At 37.8% G+C, this 24,427-nt stretch overlaps 1 protein-coding gene across 3 annotated transcripts in view; it reads left to right on the top strand.

Moving 5' to 3' along the window:
* CDK14 (cyclin dependent kinase 14) overlaps positions 1–24,427 on the top strand; it is a 343,381-nt gene that overhangs the window by 179,346 nt on the left and 139,608 nt on the right. For all 3 annotated transcript variants that reach the window (XM_068405279.1, XM_068405281.1, XM_068405280.1), the window contains exons 9-10: positions 2,398–2,518; positions 15,134–15,227. In XM_068405279.1, coding sequence (XP_068261380.1) covers positions 2,398–2,518; positions 15,134–15,227 — 215 coding nt within the window. The remainder of the gene's footprint in view (positions 1–2,397; positions 2,519–15,133; positions 15,228–24,427) is intronic.

Raw genomic sequence — 24,427 nt, 5'->3', positions numbered from 1 at the left:
AGGGCCAGTCTTTGAAAATAAGATGGATTTTGGTTAACCTGGAATGGATTAGAGGTGGAGGAGATCTAGAAGTGGTGGGCTGAGGAAACTGGGTGGGCAGCAGTCCCAGCAGGATGGATGGTCTGGTTCTATGCTGAACAGTAGCACAGGAGGAGGAGAGGTGTAGTTGGGCTGGCTATAGCACTTGCAAAGCTCCATCCTGGCCAGTAAAGTGGCAGAAACTGGCAGGCAAGCATGGATATTGTATTATTTGCAGTATGATTTCTGGTATGGCTAATTGGGTACTTATTCCTCCCTACATGGGAGATTTCTTGAGTGCGTGGATCAAAGACTTTGCGTGATGGAGATCTGAGTTCATTTTTCACCCCACAAGCTCTAAAGTTTTTTGACAGTTTTCCCCAAATCACATGATGTTGTTGGCTTCTTAAAAATGTCTTTTCTGTGCCTGCCTATGCCTTTTCTCATGTCAAAGCTGGGTAGAAGATTAGAGAGGAAATCTTTTGCAACCAAGTTCAGTCTTCCTCAGGCAAGACTGAAGGAGGCTCAGACAGGCAAAGAAGGATGGGGGCATTGACTGTCTGGGCTTCTCAAAATCTTTCATAATTTTTATTTAGCTTAATAATAGTAGGTACATATCCACAAATTCAGGGACTACAGTTTCAGTTTAGTCACGTGGGATATAGGTGCTCAGAAACTTAAACTGGTTAATGTTTCTCTGGGCTAGGAATAAGAATTGTTTACCAGTTAGAGCATTTGGTGATTTCTGGGCTAGGAATAAGAACTGTTTACCAGTTAGAGCATTCGGTGATTTCTGATCTAGAAGCGAAACATGAATCTGGAGGCTGAGGCACTGCAGAGCGTATGATGTGACCTCCTCTGGCCTCTTTGGGGCTGTACTGCATTGGCCAGCCCTGGGTTGTGTGTGTGAGCCAAGTTATTCATCAAGCTGGTGGCCAGGTGCACAAACGTAAAAGCGATGGAAGTCTGAAAACTAAAAATAAAAATGGTTATTTGTATTTGAAATGTAATTTTTTTTAGAATAAATTCTGGCGTACAAGTCAAATTATTCCCCTACACTGGTCTAATTGCTATAATCAGCTGATAATGCAATCTACTGGCAAGATTTGCCATCATTACTATGGAGATGTATTCCCTGAGATTAACTGTTCTTAAATAGCTTCTCCAGTGTATTAGGAATAAAGGTGTAAAGGACTCATCTGCACTCTTCTGTGAATTCTCATGTTGCATATTTCTTTCTGACTGTATGACTTTGCTTTTTGGGTTCTGTAAGGTGCAAGACATGACCTTCTGTTTTAGTAATTTCATTTGTTTTGTGAAAGGGAAATTGGTAGGTCTTTGTTTAGGAAGATACAAAAAACCCCAGTAGTGCATTCTCCTGATTTCCATTACTTCTGCATGTCCAGTGTTCCCAGCGAGGGAGCAGATGGTCTCAAGGCAGTAACTAGGAGCGGATTATTTGGAAAAGGTGTTTGAAGACACATGATGGGAGCAGTCACCATAGCCCTGAAAATCTTTCTCCATGTCCTGGAGGAGAGAGGCTTCTGTAGGAGAACGGTTAGAAAAGTATTCTCTGTACTGCTGTTTTTAGCACAGGAGAGTCTCTCCTAAAATCTTTACAATTTTACATGAGATAGATTATGGTTATGTAGTAATAAGAATTGTTTTAAATGACTGACAAGCTTAAAAGACAATTTTTGTAAATAGTGTATCTTTAGATTTCATTGAAATGATTTCTGCTTCTGAGATTGGGACACTGCCAATATACGTTTGTTGAGAGAGAAGAATTTTGCACCTACCCTTTTCTGATGTATTACTGCAATATTAATATTTATTTGAATGGTAATGTGTAAGTGTGCCTAATGCTTTCAAGTATAAACTTGAATAAGCAGGCTGGGGTTTGCAGTGTGAACTGTGGAAGGTTTCCGTAGGCTCCACTAAAAACCAAATCTCATCTGTGGCACTATTTGTCTGGTAGTTTTCTTTTCATTTCCTTTTTCTAAATAACACTGAAATGAAAGACTATCGATGCCTAAGGATGAGCAGTTAATGGAAATGGAAATCTTTATTTATTTGTCTCTCATTTAGGTACGCCACAATGTATCTTTGCATCTCTCCTGGGCCTGTGGTTGTCATTATGAAAAGCATATTTTATTTTTCCCTCATAATATTCACAGCTCTGTTAACCCAGGTACTAAATAATAGATGCTACCATGTTCTTTCATTAAGTAACTTATTCCAATACTAGAAGAAAAAAAATGCTTGCAACATGCCGTCATGTTATATGATGTGTGCTCATATATTGTTTTAGGATCGCAACTATAGAGCAAACTGTTTCTTCATTTTGTTTGCATTAATTTATTTGTATTTACCCCACAGGTCTTGCAAGAGCTAAATCAGTTCCCAGCCATACGTATTCCAATGAAGTGGTAACCCTATGGTACAGGCCTCCAGATGTCCTTCTGGGATCAACTGAATATTCCACCTGCCTTGACATGTGGTAAGCGCAGCATCTTTACACGAGACTCTATGTAAATGTTTTAGCTCGGATATTCTTTAGATGTGTAAAACAGATAAAATACGTAGAAAGAAGAGTGGTACAGGTTAAAAAAACTTGTGTGTAATAATCTGTGTGGTTCACTCAATATCTCCCTAAAGGAATCCCCTCCTGCCACCCCACCGGTTGGCAGCTGGTACCTGCTGTTGACGCATCACTAGAAGAGCCATTGGTGCTTTGCAAGAGGCTGAGTTGTTGTTGCTTGACTTTTGTAGTCTTAATGTGGTACTTTGATATGATATGATACTTGTTTTGCAGAAGATAGATAGACTTTCACCATACCCAGCTGTAGCAAGGACAAAATCAGGATTCTCTGTATGTGAGGATACGGCCTCAGTTCTTAATCTACTGTACTTGTTAGCAGTAAATCAATATGACATATTAATGAATTGTCTTCTTTCAAACCTACAGGTTTTATTTAGACCTGCAGGTTTGAAAGAGCAGTTTGATGTGTACAATATATAGCACCTTGCTCCTTTTTGATAACATCATTTGATAACATGAACAAAGAAGGTGTTTGGTTTTTTGACTGTTAGAAACCAAGATGAAGGTTCTTTGTTTATCGCTGTAGGCTTTGAGGTCACAGGATCTCTGTAATCTGTACCAATTCTGTAATTAATAAGAGCTTCAACTGTGTTAGTAGAAGCAGTGCCTGTTGATTCAAGAAACAGAAATGTGGAAAAAAATATTTTTCCTTACAAAGAAAGTCTTATGCTGTGGAAGGCATTAATTTTTTTTGAATGCGTATTTGACTTTTAAAATCTATACAACTCATTTCATTTGAGGAAAAAAAATACACTGAGGAAGTTTCAGAAAAATATAATGATTTTTTTGTAGTTTGATGAAATATCTTTCTTTAATACAGGCAAGCTAAATTTAGAATTATGATTATGTTAAAATCTAGAGTTAACTGTAAGATAAGGTGAAAAGGGCCGTATGTTTTCATATGGTGAGTGAATATTTGTCAAGGTAACCTTGCAGTGTAGTACTGAAGCTGATGACCTGGCAGGAATATTTTTTTTGCTGAGGAAGGGAACTAAGCATGACTAGGTTGTGTTTAGTCCTGTAGCTGAGATCAGAGAATGTGGGATGAAAAGCTACGTTTTCCTGAAAATATCATCTATTTTTTCCCTGTAGCACTGTTAAGTCTTGACTCCTGGGGGCAGGAGTTAGACGCTGCAGGATTGTTTCCTTTGAAGGGGTTACAGAGTATAAATACTAGAATATCTAATACTGAAGAGAGCTTTCAATATCACCGAGCCTCTGGCTGCTGTAGTTCCTTGACCTGTAATGGTAGGTGAACCAAGAGGCAGGAAAAGGGAGGTTGAACAAACATCTCCAAATGTGAACATTGTGATACTGCAACTGCACCAGAGAGGCAAAGGCAGCATCTTCTATATCAGCTGTCTGCTTTTCTTCAAACCATTCTCCTCCTCACAGACGTAAAATAATTTTCCCCTGTGTCCTGGTTTGTCCTAAACCAGGCCAATTTTGCTTTCAGTGATTTTTACTTTCAGCTAAATCTCTTCTAAGTAGCTGCACTTTCTGAAACTAACTGCATGTTTTGCAGACAGTGTCTGCTTCTAGGACTGATAACGCTCAAAGTTTGTAGTTATCGCTGAGGCACCGGTAGGGATGTTATGCAGAAAGGCTCTTGCTGTACTTATTCCTAGAGAAACCAAGGTCACTGCTAAATTCCTCATTGCTGATGAGTGAAGAGCTGCAGGGTTGTACCTCCAGGGAGGAGCAGACAGGGCAGGTGACCCAAAATTGACCAACGAAGGTATTCCATCCCATACACATCATTCTCAGTATAAAGCGGGGGGATCATGAGGGTCTCGCTCTCTTTTTCTGCTATGGCCGGTGTCTGAAGAGGACTCTGTCCATTTTCCTGCTGCCCCCGACCCCAATCCGTGCCATCCCTGAATACAGTTCCCGTCCGTTGCTGGGCCCAGCCTGGGCCTTCCTGGAGCCTGCCCTGCAGTGCCGGTGGTGACGTGGCTGACATCAGGGGAGCTCGATCTTGGTTTTGTATATATTTGTATATATTTTATTATTCCAGTATTATTATTATACTCTTTTTCATTATTATAGTTTATTAAAACTGTTTTAACTTTCCAACCTATAAGTCTCTCTCCCTTTTCCCTTTCCCTTCGGGGGCAGGGGGGGCAAGGAATTAACAGAGAGTGTCTGCCACAGGTTTAATAGCCTGCCCAGCTTTAAACTGTGACAGATTTATTGGCGCCCAACGTGGGGCTCGAGAGAGGCTCCGACAGGTTGCTCTGATAAGTCGAATCCCAGCTTCGGCAGGAGGAGACCCGGAGAGCTCAGCTGAGAGAGTATCAGATTTCTTCCTTTGACATTTACGAGGGGTTGGAAATTAAAACAGATAGCTAAGATGGTAATGTCACTTTTGAACACTGTGTTATCTCATCTCATTATACAGTTTCTTTCAAATCTGAGTATTGCAATGCTGCCTTACCTGCCGTATGCAGCGTATTATTGCTTGCTTCTTATGAATGTTTACATGTGGTTTAACAGTGGGCGCTGCTCAAAACATTTCATTTTGCTATGGGGTTTGTTACATGTTTATGTTGTGGGAAACTGGGCAGTTACTATTCCGTTCTCTTATCTCTATGACACAATGATGGGCAGCTTTAATCACGAATCGGTAGTAGTGACTTCATCTGCGCACTCCGGGCGTCCTTTAGCTGATTCTGTTAATGATTACACTTCCAATTTTACTTCGGGAAATAGTACCTTCCCCTTTTTTGCCAAGCTGATTCCCCTAGATTCTGCAAAATCGGATGGGGCATGTTTTTATTTTCGGGTGTCCTGAATGTGTTTCAGTTTCTGATGTGGTATAAGATCAAATGTCGGTGCAGGAACAGCTGTAGGTGTTATGCTGCTGCTACAGCCACTAAATCCACTCAAACCCCAGCATCTACCCGATCTGTACCAACCACCCCTGTAAAAAGGAAGAAATACCCAAAGAAATCAGCTCGTGAAGAGAAGGATGATGACTCAGAGCCTTCTAAGGCAGAGCCATCACATGACCCAGATGAGGGCCTTTCTCAGGCAGAGTCAGGGCCTGACACAGATGAGGGTCTCCTTGATCATCTTTTAAAAAGAGACCCATCACACAAGAAAGGTCCTTCTAAAGCAGAACTATCACAGGAGGAGGACTCAGACGTAGAGATAACCTACCACTCCTTATCCCTGAAGGACCTGTGAAATATAAGGAAAGACTTCAGCCGTTATGACGGTGAGCCAATTATTACCTGGTTGCTCTGATGCTGGGATAATGGGGCGGATAGCATGGAACTGGATGGTAGAGAAGCCAGACAGCTGGGATCCCTGTCCAGAGACAGTGGTATTGATAAGGTGCTTGCAAGAAGGTCAAACACTATCAGCCTCTGGAGGCGACTTTTGTCAGCTGTAAAGAGCAGGTATCCCTATAAAGATGATGTTATGAGCCACCTAAGCAAATGGACCACTATAGAAAAAGGTATTAACTACCTTAGAGAACTAGCTGTTTAAACCGTGACACCCTGTGTGTCAGCTTCTCATCTATCCTAAAACTGTCCTTTTTTCCCAAAGATCAGGTTCAACCTGATGTCTTCACAAACTGCATGCAATCTCTGCACCTCATCTGCTTCTGATGTTTAGCAGTCCCCTCTTTTCCCAGATACACCTCTGACACTCTCAGCAAGAAGCTCAGCTTGCTTGGCATGAGGCAGGACAACTGCATCAGAGGGTGGAAATAGCTGGGAGACATAAATAGTTCTTTCTGCTCATCTTCTTATAGTTCAGTCCACATGTGTTCAGTTCTTGAGAGTCCCATATCTTTGTGTACGTGTGTACATATATGTCTCAATTTGTGAAGTACAAAGAGAATGAGAGAATATATGGAAACCACTAAAGAAAAATTTTTAATGCTTTACTAGAGCAAAGTGCTCAAGAAATCCTCTAAAATGCTTTTTTTAGTCAAAAGAGACATTGGAAATTTTTTTTTTTAACGTTTACCAATTTAAAAAATTATTGCACTTTGAAGTTAAAGGAGTTTTTAGTTGTTTTTTTATTTTAAACTGAACAAAGGATTTTAAAACATTTTTGATTCTCACTGAAACTCTTTCCACAAAGAAAAATCGTTCACTCAAAAGTTTAATAGCTCCTAACGTTCCTTCCAATAACGATTTTAGTAAAAGTGCTAATAAAAGTATAGTCAAACTATGTGTTTTACTGTGATAGAGATCAAATTAAGCCATGAAGCTAATAGAAGCATTTTAAATCTATTATAATTGCAGACTGAGCATTCCCTTCATAATCATATGTTTATATTCAAATTACATCAACAGCAGGGAAAATCAAGGAAAGGACTCAAGAAGCCACTGCAGTGATCCAGGTCATGTTTTTTTCAGGACTTTTATAATGATGCAAGAGTATTGAGGAAGTGCACAATAATTAAATCTTCAATGATAACAATAAATTACGTCCTTTTGTACAGAGCATTTCATATAGGTCTAAAAAAGATCCACTTGCTCAGGGATAGAGTGATGAGTTTTGTTTCAAATGAAAAATTACGTCATACTGCTTTTGTACTAGATTTATAGCACTTACAAATTTTTGCTGCCCTGTACAAACTGGAGAACCATGAAAAGCTTAGAAAAAAGCCCTAGTAATACAATTTCTTTCACATGGCAGAAATTTATGTAGAGGCTTAGCTGCTCCCACATCAGAAATCAGATTAGAGAAAATGTATATTGATGTGACAGAAGAGCTTTAGGTTTTTACTTCTCTGCTTTGCTGAGTTGTCTGAGACAGCGCTCCCAGTTTGATTGCGAGAGGTGTGGTTGCATGTTCAGGTCACTTATGCTTATTTGGCACATCTAACAGTGAGGTCTGCTGGAGCACAGGCAGGCTTGGGGCTTTATTTATACGACACTTGTACATAGCTCGGCCATAATTACATTAAAACCACTTAGTGACTTCCCAGAGTGGGAGGAAGGGAGACGCGGAGAAACCCACCTACCATTAAACTCCAAGGTAATTTGGTAATTTGTTATCAAAAGTGTGTTTGTAGCATTAGCATTTTTATGCAATTACTGGCATTATGTCCTTATGGCAGATAGTGAGTGCTCTCCTGTGTCCTTATTGATGATCTACATGATGACAAAACTAGGCAACCACTTCACTAAATATTTAAATAATGTTGAGGTAGAAAGCACAGCTGTTTCTTCCGTTTAGGAAAACAAAAGACAGAGGGCCTTTGCTATAGCCATGATAAATCACATTTCATGCTGGTTCCCAGGGAATGGAAAGTGGGGCTCCTACTGAGTAGAAGACCAGCTGCATGAAAAAGGAGTCCAAATATTAACCACTGGACGATGGCTGTGAAGCAGGTGGCAGAGGCTGCGGGCTATTTTTACACTTCAATTGCTGGTGTAGGGCATTAGGATTGTAACTGAAAGCTAATGATCCACATGCAGTTTTACATTCTCCAGCATTCTTTTTTTAAATGGCCACTGGCAATAAAACAATATTAATGAAGATGTACATGCATTAGTGGTGTCAGGCTGGTGATGGAAATCAATGTGGTGGGCTTTGTGATTTACTGCTGACAGCATTTGATACAGCGGCATTGTGTGAGTGTATTATACTACCCAAGACTGCATCGGAGAGTTGTGATAACCTTTGATATACCTTTTTTTTTTTTTCCCCCTCTTGATGAGGACTTACTAGTAGCTGGGAAAATGGCTTTGCATTGCCTCTGGTGTAACTTGTCCTAATCCTTGAATTTTACAGTCCTTTGAAAGTCAATGCAAGGAAAATAAGCTTCAATATGTAAAGGGCTTATGAATTACTAAAACCCATATATAAGTAATAAGGAAACATAGGGGGGAAAAAAATCTCCAGATGGACCTATTGTATTTGGTCCTTACAGGAGGAATATAGTATTAGTAAATGAAGCAATTTAAACAGGTTATTAAATCCTTTTTGATTCTGGTAATGCATGTACTGCTACATCTGGGTTGCTTACATCAGGAAGTCACTAGGGATGTTTTATTTTGAAGTGCAGCTGGCTTTAAACTGTGTTTGGTAACAGCTGGCGATTTTTTGCATATCCTGTTGTTTTGCCTTTAAAAAATACACTCTTATTCACAGTTCAGGTAATGTAAGAAGTTATGGACTGTGATAAATTTAAAATCCACTTTTATTAAGTAACGTCAGCTATGTTTAGTGCTGCGGAAGAAATCACTTAAAACTAGGCCAGTCAGATGTTCTGAAATTGCATATTAAGTAACTGTTATTTAACTTGTAACATCTGGATTGATAGACATTATTTCAATTCTGATCTTAATTTAGGGAAAGCTCTTCATATGCAGTTTTTCTATCCGTCCTATTGTTAGAAAAATAAATGGTATTTTTCCACACATAGCCTGCTCCAGATGCAGATCTGAGTGCTCACTGTAATTCCATGCATGCTTTCATGAATATTTGTCCAATGAAGACCTATGACAGTAATTAAGATATTTATTAAATAAAAATGGATCTTGTCTTAGACACAGGTGCACCAAATTATGTTTTTACACAGGGGACATTACAAAGGCATCTTATCCTGTATATGCTGTAAACAGTTTGCAGGGAAAGAAATCCAAGAGCAGGAGTCCCAGTACGCCCTGAAGAAATACTGCTTGGGGCCCAAGAGAGAAAGCAGGGTAGAGTAATTTAGTTCTTTTGCCCTTGATGTGCTTTATGATTATGACTTCCACTCCAAAGAAATGCTAATCTGTAGGATTAGGATATTAAGGTGAGGATATTGCGATAACTGTCAAGGTGTTGTTAATTAAACTTCTCTCATTGTCAGAGAGTTCTTCAAAAGTTTTATCAGCTGTATTAGCTTTTGATTGGAAAATTCTTACAGAGTCGAATTCATAGAAACACTATGTGTGAGGTAAATGCCTTGGCCTGTAGTTATTGGAAGGGCATTTCGGTTCCTGTCTAAAAACTGCTTTTATCCATTTGGAGCATCAGATTTACTATCACTTTTCCACTGCTATAAATACATTCCATGTGTGTCAGGAAAGTACCTTATAAAGGTACTTTATCCAGATCCAGAAAAGAAAACTAGGAAGAACATGTTCAACAGGAAAATATCTCGTGGTAAAATGTTGCTCAAGTTTGAAGACAATTTTCTTGAGCTTTTTTCGCATTTTGCTTTTGCAGAACAAGTGAGTGTAATAGAAAGGTTCTTGCAAAAAGAGATTATGTAATTTTTAATCCTTTATGAATGTAATATTTCTTAATGTAGAAATTGAGCATAGCTACAGAGGGTTGGGTCACAAAACAAGTTTCTGGAGCTTTTATTTCTAGGTAGTTCAATGAGAAAGGCAAGAACATGAGCATTTTATTCACTTATAATTACCATTGCTTCAAGACTGACTGTAAAGAAATACTTTGAACTATCATACTTTCAAGTAAATTATTTTTCATTCATTGCATCTGCTTTCTGCAGAGATTTTAATGTTCTTTGTCATCATGGAAGGGAAATTTTGCTTCACTCACTACTTCTCATGTGAGAACTGTAATCTGTTTGCCTTATTGCCCCTATTCTTTAATCAGACTGTATCTTTTATTGTATGTTACTTTTCACATATAAGAGTGGAGTGGTCATGAAAGACAAATTCCAACCAAGTTCAGCATCTGTGGGTATTCTGGCAGTGTGCCACTTCACAATTAAATCAGATTTTGGTCAATTAAGGAGACAGAAGTCCCTTGCTTTTCATGCTTTTCCCCCCAAAAATTGGTTTTGTACTTCTGTTCATAAGCAGGATCATATAGGAACATGACTTTTTTTCTGAATAAATCAGGCAAGATAAAAATCTGTGTGCCCTTCCAACATGTTGCATTATTACTAGTGGATTTTATGGAAGAGGTACCAGTATCACCTCTTGGTGACAAATCCATAAAAAAACAAGTAGTTGGGTTTGGGTGGGGAGGGTGGTGGTGCTTGTTTTTGTTTAAATTCTGATATATTTAGTAGTGCAAACTGCATATAGCTTGAGAAACATGAATGAAAGCTCTTCTGTTCCTCTGAATTTCAGAAATGTCACCAGGAGGATTGCTAGAAGCAGTTACTTTGTTTTCATAACAGCCTTCCCCCTCTGAAGCCAAATCCTGCATGCTGAAAACAGGCTTCATGATCAGATAGAAACCTTATATGAAGATCCAGCATAGGTCTTCACTATGAAGAACATGCTGAATGTTATCACCTGCACTGAGCCTGCTAGAAAGCAGATCCATTCAGGGCATGAAGTTCAACAGTTTAAAACATACATAGTAAGCATATAGGTTTTCTATAATCTTGATTTGGATATACACTAAAGCTTGATTTGGAAACAACTCCTCATTTCAGATTGTGTCTGTAGTCTCTTTTATGGATCCATCAAGAAAAATCAGACTATTAACTGAAGGAAACAACCCTAATAATCTTTTATAGATTATGCCTCACCAAAGCTTTTATGTTATTTTTTTTACACTATTCAAGTACAGATAAGGTGGAGATTCTTCTTGTCACAATACGGATCTTTGTTACACAGAGACAGAAATGTGAATTCTTAAACCAAAACTATAAAACCAACCCACCAGTAAGCAAGTTAATTTTAAGGGAATACCCTCTTGAATTATAAAAGCTGTGCAGACAAAATATATGCAGTTTCCTGAGGCATCTAACTTCATTTTTACGGGCTCCTTTACTATGTCAATTCAAATGCAAGAGTAACTCGTTTAGCTGTGCCATTAACTCTTACTCCATATAAGGCTGTATGGTGACAGCCAGAGTCCCAGGGAATTAAGCAGGACAATAGAAGAGCAGTATTAGATGGTATGGCCACATATGGTCTCATCAATACATCAATAGGTTTAGTCACGCTTTTTGTCATCAGAGGGTAGGCCACCCATTTTAACATTAAATGGCTGTCACTTTTATTTTGCAAGGTTATCCTGTGCTGTTCCATTGGAAAGATCTCCGAACGAAGTCACAGCATTTGGCTTATTTATTCAAAACCAGAAGTCCTGTAAAGAGAGTAGGAAAATCTGAATCAAATACACTGAAATATGTTAGACTAATGTTCTTTTGTCACAAACTGTTTCTCAAGTGCTGCCTGAAAATGGCATTGTATGCTGAGTGTGCACAAATGATACATAAATAACATGCCCCTTGGAGATGCATGCACATTAAAGCCAAGTTAATTGGTTGTATTTCATATTTCAAGAAGTAATCTTTGTGTCATAGAAACTGGAGATGGGAGTGATCTATGAGATCATCTCATCCACCCTACTGTTAATGCAAGTCTGTTCCCTGAGGAACATTCTTAAGTGTTTCAGCTGGTCTAGTTTTACACGACTGTAACTGTGGAGCTTCCAGTCCATAGGGAGGCTGGGGTATAGCACAATTGTTAATGTATTTCTCTAACACTCACCCTAAAATTTTTATTTCCTAAAGACATTCTGCTGTTTCTGGTTATACTATCTTGGACCTACCTACAGTTCTGGGAACCATTAAAATCCTAATCAGTTTTTCCTTGTCCTTGATTTTGCATAGTTTTAAATACAGTGTTATCACATTTTCCCTGTTCCTTGTGTTTTCTTGTAGCCAAGAATGACATCGTTGGCTTAATTTTTCCTTACAAACCAGTTCTTCTGGCACAAAAATAATTTTTGCTTTGCTCAAAAATCTTTTAACCTGTTTAATAGTTTGTGATGTCTCAAAAACAAGACTAAATTGCAAGGCCTTGTAGAGGGTTTATTTCTTTTCATGTCCAATGTCTGTGCACTTAAGGTTTGTGATTCAGGAATCCTATTACATACTCAGTTTGTACTTGCTCTGAGCCTAAAAATCACTGATACCACTAAGACATCTAAAATACCATCCATCTTGAAGCTTCTATGTGCTATTATGGCTTTCTGGGTATTTCCTATCAGTTCAATATCATACTTTTTTTTTTCCCTTATTATTTTCTAATTTTTTTTTTTAATATTCATTTAATCTTTTCTTTCTGTGGACTTACTCTTCAATGTGCTCGACACCATAAGCTTTGAAACCAAGCATAAGTGTAATTTTCAAGTGGGCCAAAGGGAACAGCAGTCCACCAGCTCAAACCTTGAAGGTGGTTTATGTTTCTCTCCTCAATGATTTTAATAAGCTTTTGATTTTTGTATTAGTTGTGTATTTAACTCCAATACTCTTTTACTCTCATTTCAGCTTGTGACTAAATGGAACACGAGGTTACACAAGAGTCCAAGACACATAATAGGATTCTTTCCAAGCAGGAAATTTTTTTTCAGTAGTGTTATTTGCAGTTCTTACTTCATTTTTGGCTCATACTTGTGTCAGACCCACTAAAAGTGGAAAATTTTGTAGATAGATTATGTGAAACAATATAAAATTTGGCAAAATCTTCCTGCTGCCTTTACAGCATTTCTGTTCAAACAGGTAGCTGACGTTTCTCTGCAGATAGCGGTACGTGCCCTCAAATGATACACTGGTTTGATCAAATGCCTGTTCTCTGGTTGCAGGAATAGAACTCTAATCCTCTTTTATTTGTCTAAATTCAATTGTTTTATTTCTCATCTTGAATAAATGGCTTCTGACTGAAATCTTGAATTTTTCCTTGCCCGAGATCCTGATACTGTTTATAAATATTTGACTAAGATATATTGTGCCTATCTGTGCCTAATGAAGCACTAACCAGGCTAAATGATGAATGTCAGTTTAATCAATTCACTTCATTTGGTAACCAGCAGAAGCATATGGAACATAAATTTTAACCTCTCTTTTATAAACACACGAATTATTCTAAAATTTGACCAGTACTGTGCTTTCCAAAGCTTTCCTCCACTTTTCAATGCCTAAGGAGAAACTGTGCTTAATATATCTATACTTTGGAATGTACAGTTAGAATATAGTGATGTGTGTTTAATTTTCTTCTTCAAGATATTTGACTATCAGCTCTCATTGTCCTGGAACATAAAATTCTTTCATTATTCAGTAGTGGTCAAAGCCTTCAGAGATGAGTAAAGCATGTGTTGTCTGCCAATAATCTTAGTTAAGTGGTATCTATAAATACTCAGCCTTGGCCTTAATGAAAATATGCAATCTGTTTTCATTAAGTTGTTTTGTTCTAGAACTACTTCCTCACAAATATGTGCACACACAGCCCTAAAATCAAATGCTACTTTCTGAGTGCATCATCACGATGCATAAGCAATGAAAAGGTATGTAATTACTACATTCCAAATAATTTACTTCTAAAAACAAAGTTAAATTAGAGGTTATTGCTCGGATTTTCTGACACGGAAACACAACTCACAATTTCAGGGAGAGGTGGTACCGTAGTTAGTTTTGCAAATTCTTCATTCATTTTGATATATATTTTGGGTTGTTGAATCGGCATTTGTTTTGGATGAAGGGTTTTTTTGTGTGGTTACTGACACAGACATGGCATACGTAGGTGTTTGCATGTGGAAATCGTAGAAAAATGTATGCAGAAAAATGTAATTGAACAAGTTAAAATATATAATCAAATTCTGCATCCTTTTGGTAGCCAAGGGGGGTGCTTTCTCTTAGAATTATTTTTGCTAAGGGAACAAGCAACTCTTGAGCTTTCTTCATCCAGAAAAGATGGAAATGCAAGTTCGTAATTTGTTTTGCTTTTCAGACACAGGAGGTCCACAGGTTATCTGAAATTTGAGTCAAAGAGTCACAGAAACTTTCCTCAACTTTTGAGAATCCATTTTTTGTGCTGTAGTTAGTGTGTCTCAGATTTTTTTTCCCCTTGATTTCCCAGTACTTCTGCCAGTGGCTGAACTGAGTGGGATGAGGAGGACTCATGTGAAGTACCTTTTGTGAGAGACCAGGGACAGGAGCTGTAATGAGATGGCTGTCATGGCGGGGAGAGGAGCAGCCCACCAGAGATACGGGCTTTGGTCTTCCTTCTTTTATGCAGGAAGAGGGGAGAAGGAAGCCCAAGCAAGCCCATCCCAGAAGTCATTGGCATTTGGGCAGTAGCTTAGTTCAGGGGCAGTCACATGCCCTTTTCCATTTTACTTTTTTTTTTTCCAGATTCTCCTCCCATGCCAAACCCTTCCAGTGTGCCTCCATGGCTCAGTCTTGTCCCCATTCAGCTTCTCCCAAGAGTGCTCTTTCACTGCCATCCCTACATCCCCAGAATTTATTTGGGAGCGTGAGTATGCTGCTCAGGAAGCACTCATACAGAGAGCAGCTGCTGTGCCTTTATTGGTCTCAACAGCTATTGGTCTCATTCATATTCCTGCTACCTCTATACTTGCCTTCGAACACCTGAGAAGTATTCATATATATACACTGGTTTTACTAAATGCACATGCTTGTCCTCCAGCCTGGTGTTGATTTTAAAAAATAAATAAATAAATACTATTCAAATACTGGTGATGGATACAAAAGCATTGTTGCTGGCCATTTAATCTGTAAGAAATCTTTCTAACGTTGCATACTTTCTTTTTTTTTTCCCTCTGTAGGGGAGTGGGTTGTATCTTTGTAGAAATGATTCAAGGGGTTGCTGCTTTTCCAGGAATGAAAGACATTCAAGATCAGCTTGAAAGGATATTTCTGGTGAGTTCTCTATTGCTGAAGTAATGTGCCTAAGACAACGAAGAATTGATTGATAAATGTTCACTTATTTCTTTGTGTCAGGAATTAAATTACTGATAGAGCCAAGGATCAGAAGCCTAGTCCACAAGCTAGGTAGTTTACTTGGTATATTCTTGAAGACTATGTAATAACTTCAGATCCTAATTTTTTCAATTAATATTTTTCAAATAATCTGCAGAAAGGTTTTTATACAATTGTGGAAAAAAGCTTTCCAAATGTAAGGCAGTGGAAATCCAGCCATTTTGTCATCCTCACTTTTCAAATGATCAAAAATGACAACTCTGGTTGGTGCTTTATTAATATTATGCTAATATTGTAATGTCAATGGCAAATATTCTTTTGTGAGATAGACATATGAAGGAAAAGTAAGATAGGAAATGAGGTGAGAAACAGAATGGGAAATCAGAAATCATGCTTATACTCAGGTTAAACAGGAGTCCTTGACTACTGCTTCTGCAGCCTGGTTGGGCTCTTCATAAGGTATAAGGGTAGCTAGCTCATAGGCACTGATGACATGTCCACATTGGCAGTGAAAGAAGAGATAATTTATGTCAAGCATAAGCCATCATTTACACATTTTTCTTTCCAGGGTTGTGTGGTTTTTGGTTTTGTTGGTTTTTTAAATTTGCTCTTTCTCCTGTTGTGCTCTGGGTTTAGCAGTTCCTTTTCAAAAGGCTCAGAAACACCTTTTCTTGACTCCCTGATGAAGGGTTTCAGTTATTCTGTTGCCTGCTGGAGGCTGTGCTGTTGTGGAGTGGCTTTATTCAGGGAAGCCACTGCTCACACAGATACTAGCCAAAGTGGCTTCTGGTACTGTGGGGTGGCCATCAGGGAAAGTATTGCAAGAGCACCTTCTTCCCTCAACCTGGCAATTGCTGTTTTGCTTCTGACCACAAATTTAGAAGGGAAGCATGAGCATACCCTTGCTTTTAAAGGTTATTTTCTTAGTAGGGATTTATTTCAAATACAGAGAATTTATGTGGTATTCTGTTTTGGCCTATGGGGAGAGAAAGAAAGTCTTTGATAATGTGTTTATAAAATTTACATTCTTCATTTTACTCAGACTTACTTTTGCAACTTTTGTTGGGACATTAGGGAATTTAGCAACTGCTTTTAGGAGTGACTCAGAAAAAAATATCCCTCTGTAACAAGACCTCATTTGATTGTGATATAAAAATACCTCATTTTCTGTAAAATCTTTTGTTATTCTACCCAGTTGGCTAATACCCTGAAAATTCTGTGCTGTGGAAAAATAGCTGTGCCACAGTGTACACACGGAGCAGCAGTTCTGAGCAGTTCCTGTGACGTGTCTAATTGCTTCATTTGTTCTCCAGCTTGTGTATTTTAAGCTAGCAACTTCTGGGCCAGTTTTAGGGTTTTGCTTTCTTAAATTACTATGCTTCTCATTTATTGGAATGAAATTTCCTCCTTATTTATAGAATGTGAAATTTTGAAAACAATAAACAGCTCTTTGGGGCTTCATCTCATTTACTGTGGCAAAGTTTAGTGAATGTTTTTGCTATGGAAGTTAAGTAGGCTTCTAACAGCAGAAATCAGTGCTCCCTTTAACAGAGCCTTTTTGCACTGTATCGTATGAGTTCATACAATATAATGCAAAAGGTGATAGTGATAGGTATATCACATAAACCTATTTTTGTATGCCTTTTGTAAACCTTTTCTATATTCTCATTTTCTTTTCTCTTCCCTATCCTCACAATTATTTGTGTGTTAAAACGCCAAGAGAAATACACCTCAGGATGAGTTCTGAGGCCTAACAATTTTTTTTAAAATCTGTTTTAAACCTGCAGCTGCAAATATTGAGAACAGTGTTGAAATAACAAGGGGTAATTTATTGATGCTGGTTCTTTAATTTGATCTTTTACAAACCTTCAAATAAAAAGATAAAATTTTACACTGGATAGTTTTATTGTCTGTTGTAAATCAGAGTTAATTTTTAAATCCCAATTAATTAGGCTAATGGAAGTGTCTGGTTACCCTTAGCTAAATAGTTTCAGTGAGTGCCTCCTAATGTACTCTAAGCATCATTAAGAATTTAAGTTATCTATTGAAAAGTTATAAAACAAAGGATTATTCTTGTTTGGTTTTGTATTTGAACAGAAGGATTAAATTCATTCATTCTTCAGTGAATCATGTATAGTGTGGTAGTTAATAGCACTGAAGTAAAAAATTAATCATGTTGTTACACCAGATAACTAATACAATTAACTCCCACACAGTGAGCACTTACACAGATGTGAAAGAAACAGACCAATCAATAAAAGACTTTTCCACAAAGTCTTCCCATAGTTCACATTTTCAACATCCAACAGTGATGGTTTTCTTGTAACAAAGGGTAGTCTTCCGAAAATGGTGTACAGTCCACCTTCACACTAATCCTTTTGTTCTATAGTCCTCTTCTACAATACACAACTTGCAACAAAAGGTATACTCATCTGTGTCGTATCTGTTGCCATTGTTATTAGTCATAGCTACATATCCATAGCACTTGAGAGTCCGAGGTTGCAGCTTGAGCCTTTTAGGGAATCAGTTACATTATAGTAGGAAAGTCACAAAAGGCTAAGAAATAACAGTCAGGAAAAGTGAAGAAAATTTAATGTGAATAAGGTTTAAAATTCTTAAATGGCTGTTTGATTTCCTATTGTATAATTTCCCATTATTATGTAAATGAAATTAAAATACGTTGTATGTGTGCTGTTTCAGCGATTATCAAGCGGAAGTCAAAGAGATTCTCTAAACGCTTTTGCATATGTCTACCATGGGCATTCTTCACATATCTACATAGCAAGAGTAGATGCAACCCAGCACACCACATATGTTTCTTCCTCGTTATGAGTGATGTTTATTTATTTTTAATAATGGCTTAATTAAGTGATTGTATGTAATAGATTAAGAACAGAGACTGGTCTTTCAGTTTTGTTTAAGAACTTTTCTCTTTAAGCTTGTGTTAAACATTTGTGGGTTTTTAAATGGTAATATACACTGATTCTCGATTTCTGTTACAGCAGCTGTTTATAATAAGCATTCTCAGGTTCCATTACTGCAATAGGCCTCAATGAAATAGCAAGGGTTTATAAATCAGAATCAGAATGGGACCAGCACTTAGAGAGGTTGATGAATGAGCAAGCTGCAAGTTGTTATTGTTGCATTTTGGATCTGATAATATGAATGCTTTTTCCCACCTATACTCAAAAGTGTGAATAATTTCTTTTAAAAAAACTGCACTTACCAAATAAAATGGAAATCACACATATAAGTAGGTTGCTCTTTCAAAGAGGTTTAACAGTGAATAAAATGTCTTAATGCAGAGGCGATTTGGTTTAATCGGTATACTATTGCATCTTTACTCCTACTTTTTTCCTACATATTGGAACTGAGGTTATTTTCTGGATAGAACTGCATCATAGAAAATAAGAGAGAAAAGTGTAACTACAGCCTGTAAGAGCTAACAAGTCTTCTGCCTTGAAGTATCAAACTAGTGATGTGTCGTCACTAAGATCTTTATCAGTAGTTTATTCCTGTTGATCATTTGTTAGCATACATTCCTCTAGATGCAAACTTTGAGGTTTTCTGTATCAAGGAGAACCTGCCATTGTAAATAAGCTTTAATTATGTCTAGAAGCAAAAGCTCCACCAAATGCCTTCAAACTAGCCCTGTACTGTGAAGAATTGACAGCTCCTTGGATCTGGTGATGATCAGCATGAAATAGGTGACCGTTAAAGCTGATTACACTGAGAAGCCTGCAGGATGCCTGTACATGCCTTACCTTGAGCCACCCTGGTGTACCACCTTGGTTACAGCTCTGATTTTGATATAAGGATGTGCTTTTATACTTGCTGTTCTCAACAGATTCAAACCAGATCAGAGTTGAATTTCTTGTGCTAGCTTAATTTTTCTTCTGGAGAGAATTTTTTAAGTGGAAAGGTATTTCTGTCTTTTCCACTTTACATGAGGTTTCTGAGAGCCACTGTGTATCAACGTGAATTTTTTTTCCAAGGCTCCAAAGCCTTCTCGTTAAGGGAACAATCTGTGCGTTGGCTCAACTTTAGTCTTGGTACCAACTACACTGAAAAATAAACTTCACTACAAGAATAATGTACAAAGAGTTCTCCTGATAACTTTGTAGATCTCTGCATATGCAGGACAACAGCATTTAAATGCTGTTTTATCTGTAAATGGGCATTCACTCTGCAAACATGGTTGTGGGATGCGTGTGTGCCGCGGGAGCCTCACGCTGCAGGTAACGTGGCACAGCAGGAGTGGGAGTTTGTAGCCAGAAGCTTCTGTCTTTCCTGATGTGCATATTGCAAAAAGCTGAGGACTCCTCTCTGGTATTGGATGCTATTTCTCTGTTGGGTGCCATAATGCACAGTATCAAAACGTAATTAAAAGAGAACAACATCCATTTGTTGAACCCAGCAGCCTGGTATGCCAAAGGGTGACACCAGAAATGCTAGCTTTCTGCATGGAGCAGTACAGCAAAGGCTCGCAAGAGTTTGTGATTTCAGATAGCTATGAAAAATGTCATTTTCCTTTCAAATGGGAGTGGAAGTGTTACTTCTGTTATTAAAGATTTAAAAGGCTAGCAATATTTTTTTCTTTTATATATATGTACACATACATGTATATATGACTACACACCTGAAGTGTCCTGTATCATGTAACACAGGGTAGTAGTGTTTGCTCCGTGACTCTAATGTTAACAGGTGTTTGTGAAGCTGTGGAACTTTCTCCTTGTGGTTCTGTATCTGAAAGTTTGCTTTATGTGACCGATGTTCTCTAAAGCCTGAAATAATACATTTTAACAGGCCTCAGTTTCATTTAAGCTTATGCGGACCCGAAGGAACCGTGCTTTCTGGTACCTTTTGTTAATAACATCTTTTGGGAAGCTAGCAATGCTAAACCCCAGGGAGAAGTACTTTTAACTATTGGGTTTAGAAGTTCACCTGTGTAATGAGTTGTTTAGTCAAATTTCTTGGTGTTCTATTCCTGTTTCATTATTCAATACATGTTTTTCTGTCACTTGGTAAATACTTTGGCTCTGAAATACAGCTTGTTCATCTCTGATGAAATAGAAGTATTTGTGAGGCTGGACCTGAGCCATAATTATATTTTGTGTAGGCATGGTGCCTTATATGTTGCAGATAATGAATCTGGTTGGAGGAAAAGTCATCATCTTTGTAAAATAGATAGTTCTTGCTTAGAGGGGGAAAGTTTCCTATCAATAGCTCGTGTTTTCCTCCCATCTCTCTCCATTTTCCTCCCACTGATGACTTCATGAGGAAAATGAGGGATTTTTTTTAAACTCTGATTAAGTAGAAACCTGACTGCTGAGTTCTATCTTCTATCACACAGCATGTAAGTAGAATGAGAGAAGTGCAATGTATTATATCCTGGTAATGAATTTACTTCTACTTTGCTTAATTATAGCAATATGCCAAATATTTTGCTTCTCTTCAGCACCACTGAAATTAATTACATAAATAGCAGGCTTCCCTACCTGTGGGTCTTCTCTTTGAAGCTGTTAGCACTTATTCAGTATTTTACTGCAGTTGCCTGCAGCTTTTGCACCGATTCCACTTTTACAAGGTTCCTTTCTGGGCTTTATGTCTTATGCCAAACTTCAAGTGAAAGTAATTCTAAACTAGGCAAGTATGAGGTGAATCAACCTTTAAAATGACCTTTAAAAACCAAAGTAAATCTTCTATGTATTCATGCTTTGTAAAGGATTTTGGATTTTTTAAGAGTTCTTTTTAAGGAGTTTCAGCTCAATTTTAGCTCTCTGACTGCACTGTATTGTCTTCTGTATCACTGCACGTGTAGTCTTTTTCCCTTATAACAGGACACGAGGTATTTGATGCTAATTTGCATTTACCTCTTATGAAGAACTCCTGTCCTCACCGTGTCTGAGTAGCCATAGTCTGTGTTGTTCTTTGCCTTGTATCATTAAATCCATATGGTATTGGATTTAAAAATAGCAATCTTGTAAAAATGTAGGAAATTTTCTTGAGAAATATTGCCTATGTGTGTCAGGAAAGGAGGCTTTAAAAATATTGAAGTTATATCTCACACTCTGTCAATATTTCTTTTAGAAAAGGGGATTCCCATTCATGCATGTTTAAAGTCATAAAAACACCCAGCAGTATATGATGGACACTTGCCAGGGGAACTACCAGCTGCTAGCAGGAGGGAAGAGGAGGAGAGGAAATAATAAATGAATGTGTAACATCATCCTTGACTTTCAAGGGCTGGCTGGATGTCAGGCCAGCCAGTCACACAACCTGATGCCCATGGGTGTCATCATCTGCTTGTGAGGTGTTTCCGTCCAGCCGGCTGATTCTGAGCAAAACCCTGAGCATGGCTGAGGTTGCAAGAGCTTGGCTTATTATCAGCTTGGTAGTGCAAAACGTGAAGAGTAATTGGCTATCAGAAAAAGAAAACAAATTAAGATATGGTTCAGTGGAAAACAATGGCTTTGTGGTTTTCTCTGGAATCGGAATGTTTCTTTAGTTTCTGCCATATTTCAGTTGCTGAATGAGAAATGGGCTATAATTGTAAAGAAGCATTGTTTCTTTTCCAGGCTTGCCTCTGGCCTTCCAGAGGGTGGTTACAGGCAATGCATTGAAAAAAATGTGCTGAGACTCAGCTGCTGTAAATCAGTGCAGCTCTGTTTACTTACACTGGTGTACATCTTTGCAGGCACCTTCCTTGTTGGCCCCATACACCATAGAAATAGATTTCTTCCCCATGTAAAATCTCTCTCTGTACACATTGTGTCCACATATGTTATGGAGCTGTAATTTCGAACATTTTTGCATGCAGGTGACACTGAACAGAAATGCAGTTGCAAGCAGTTTGAGCATATTACAAATGGAGCTAAAGTCCATTCTGAACAAAAGCATTAGTCTGTTATCCAAAAACTTATACTGCAAGATAATATTGTGCCATATAGAAGCACAGGCCCATTCATAAACCTGCTGTGATATGCTGGCATTATTTACTAGGGAGGATAATAAATAATCAGACATCAAACAGTCATATTGCTTTCTTTTTCCATTTCATAAATAAAGCAACGTTTAATACACTTGAATCTTCTCTTTTCCCTTTCCTCTTTTACTTGTATCTGAATTGCACATCACATGCCAAAAGCGGGTTTTCTGAAGAGCATCTTGATTGCCAGAATTGTTGTTTATAATCTGTAGCTCAAGTCCAAACATCATTAAAGTTGAAAATGTCTAAAAATCAATGTGAGGCAGTTTTAGATGATGATTTTAGAGACAGGTTATGAGAATCTAAGATTAATATGCTTTAGCTGTCTGCACATGTTTCTTAAAAGGCTTCAAGAATAATAGCTGATTTCTTCTGCCCTCCTAAGAACCTCCTAAGGTAAAAGTATATAGCTTTTTCTATAATGGTATCTGGGGGAAACATCCCCTTCAGCCCATGAACATGTCTGAGGTACCATTTGCAATAGGCCGCATTTGAATAAAGGTGGACTTTAATACCTGTTTCAGTGTTTGCTGAATGAGTGCACTAGACTAGGTATTAATTTAGCAAGATGCTGAGCACTTGCCATAAGATTAAGTCTCTTCAACTGTCACTGCCATTTACACAAGCTGCTGATCCTCAGTATCTTTCTAAAAGCTAAATGTAAATTTTCAGATAAGCTTAGTGATTTCAAGAGTTTTCAAGTTTTCAAGGGCTAACATTAATCCACCTTGATTAGGACAGCTGCTTTTCTAGTTCATTAAATGGCCATGGTTAAATAATTTAGGCATTTGACATATGTTGAAAACTTTGTATAATCTTGTCTGAGTTTTAAATATGCATATAAAAATGGTGTCACACAATTTCTGTGTGTCCACTCTTTGTGTGTTGCTATTACTGATGTGATTTGCACAGAGAAAAGAAAATCAGAAGGAATGCATCTCCCTTGAATTTTTTTATTCTAATTGGGTTTTTTATTGTTACTGTCTTTTTATTATAAGAGAAAAGTAACCAACGGGAAAAAAAGCTGCATTAGTTTGAAACTGCTTTGAAAAGTACTGGACAAAATCAGTATTAATAAGTAGGAAAGGGAAAGAAAAAAGGCTCCAGAAATGGAATATATTCTGTTTCCTAAGAAGATGTCCAAAAAAATAGGTGTCATGCAGGAAGTGAGAGGAGGAGAATTACCTGGCTAGGATCTTAATGCAGCAGGTATTCTCAGCTGTTTGAGTGTGAAATAAATAGAGCAAGTTTTGAAGTGTACAATATTATGTTTCATTCTTGTTGCTTTGGTTCTTCCTTCCCCATTCTTCTGAGTGCTCCATTTAAAATAACTTGGAAGCCATAGCAAAACTGGTTTCTCTAGCTGTCAGTTACAGGAAGAAAAATGTCCTGTGTTCACTATTTGTCTTTAGAGTGTGTGTGTATCACCGCGTTAGCAGTATTTCTGGCAATTGAGGTCTGTTTCCGAGTACATTGGAGAGAGCTAATAATATGTTTTGTGAGAACATAATGAGAATTCTTTGTGGTTCTTTTTTTGGGGCAAAACATGATCCACATGGCCATGGTGTAAACTTTCAAACCTGTCAGTGATGGAGCAGAACAGCATACGGTCAATTCTTTAACAGAGTGTAGTGTGGCACAATGGGTATGTTCTCACATAAATATGATTGCCATGATGAGGATTACATCCAGAGGAGAGATCAAAGGAAATTTTTAGGCATCTACTTACTTATTGCACTGAAAGTTTAGGTTTGGATTTCTGTATCTTTTGATGGGTGAGAAATCAGTTGACCTTGTAAACTTTCAATTTGATTAAACTTTGGTGTGTCATAAAGAGGGATTTATGTTTTTAGAATAACTCTTGCTCAGTTCCTTTCAAAGTTATTTAAAAATATTCTGCAGTTACTTCCCTTCTTCAAAAGGGAATTATTTGCATTGTAACTCATTTTCATCTTTGAACATACTATATTTGTGTTTTTTTTCCATGTGTATCCTGAATGCAATTGTTTTACAATAGCTGGTGATTGTGCTTTTCTCGTAAGAGAAAGAAAAGTTGCATAAATTTTGTATTGCTGAACTGGCCCTTCAGTAAAATCAGAGGGGATGCAGCCAGGGATTTTGTCAATCTGCTGGTTATCCTTCACGTCTCATC

This window comes from Nyctibius grandis, chromosome 7 (assembly GCF_013368605.1).
Source record: "Nyctibius grandis isolate bNycGra1 chromosome 7, bNycGra1.pri, whole genome shotgun sequence".
NCBI lineage: Eukaryota > Metazoa > Chordata > Aves > Nyctibiiformes > Nyctibiidae > Nyctibius > Nyctibius grandis.
Note: the sequence above shows the minus strand (reverse complement) of the source record. Positions and strands in the feature narration are given on the sequence as shown.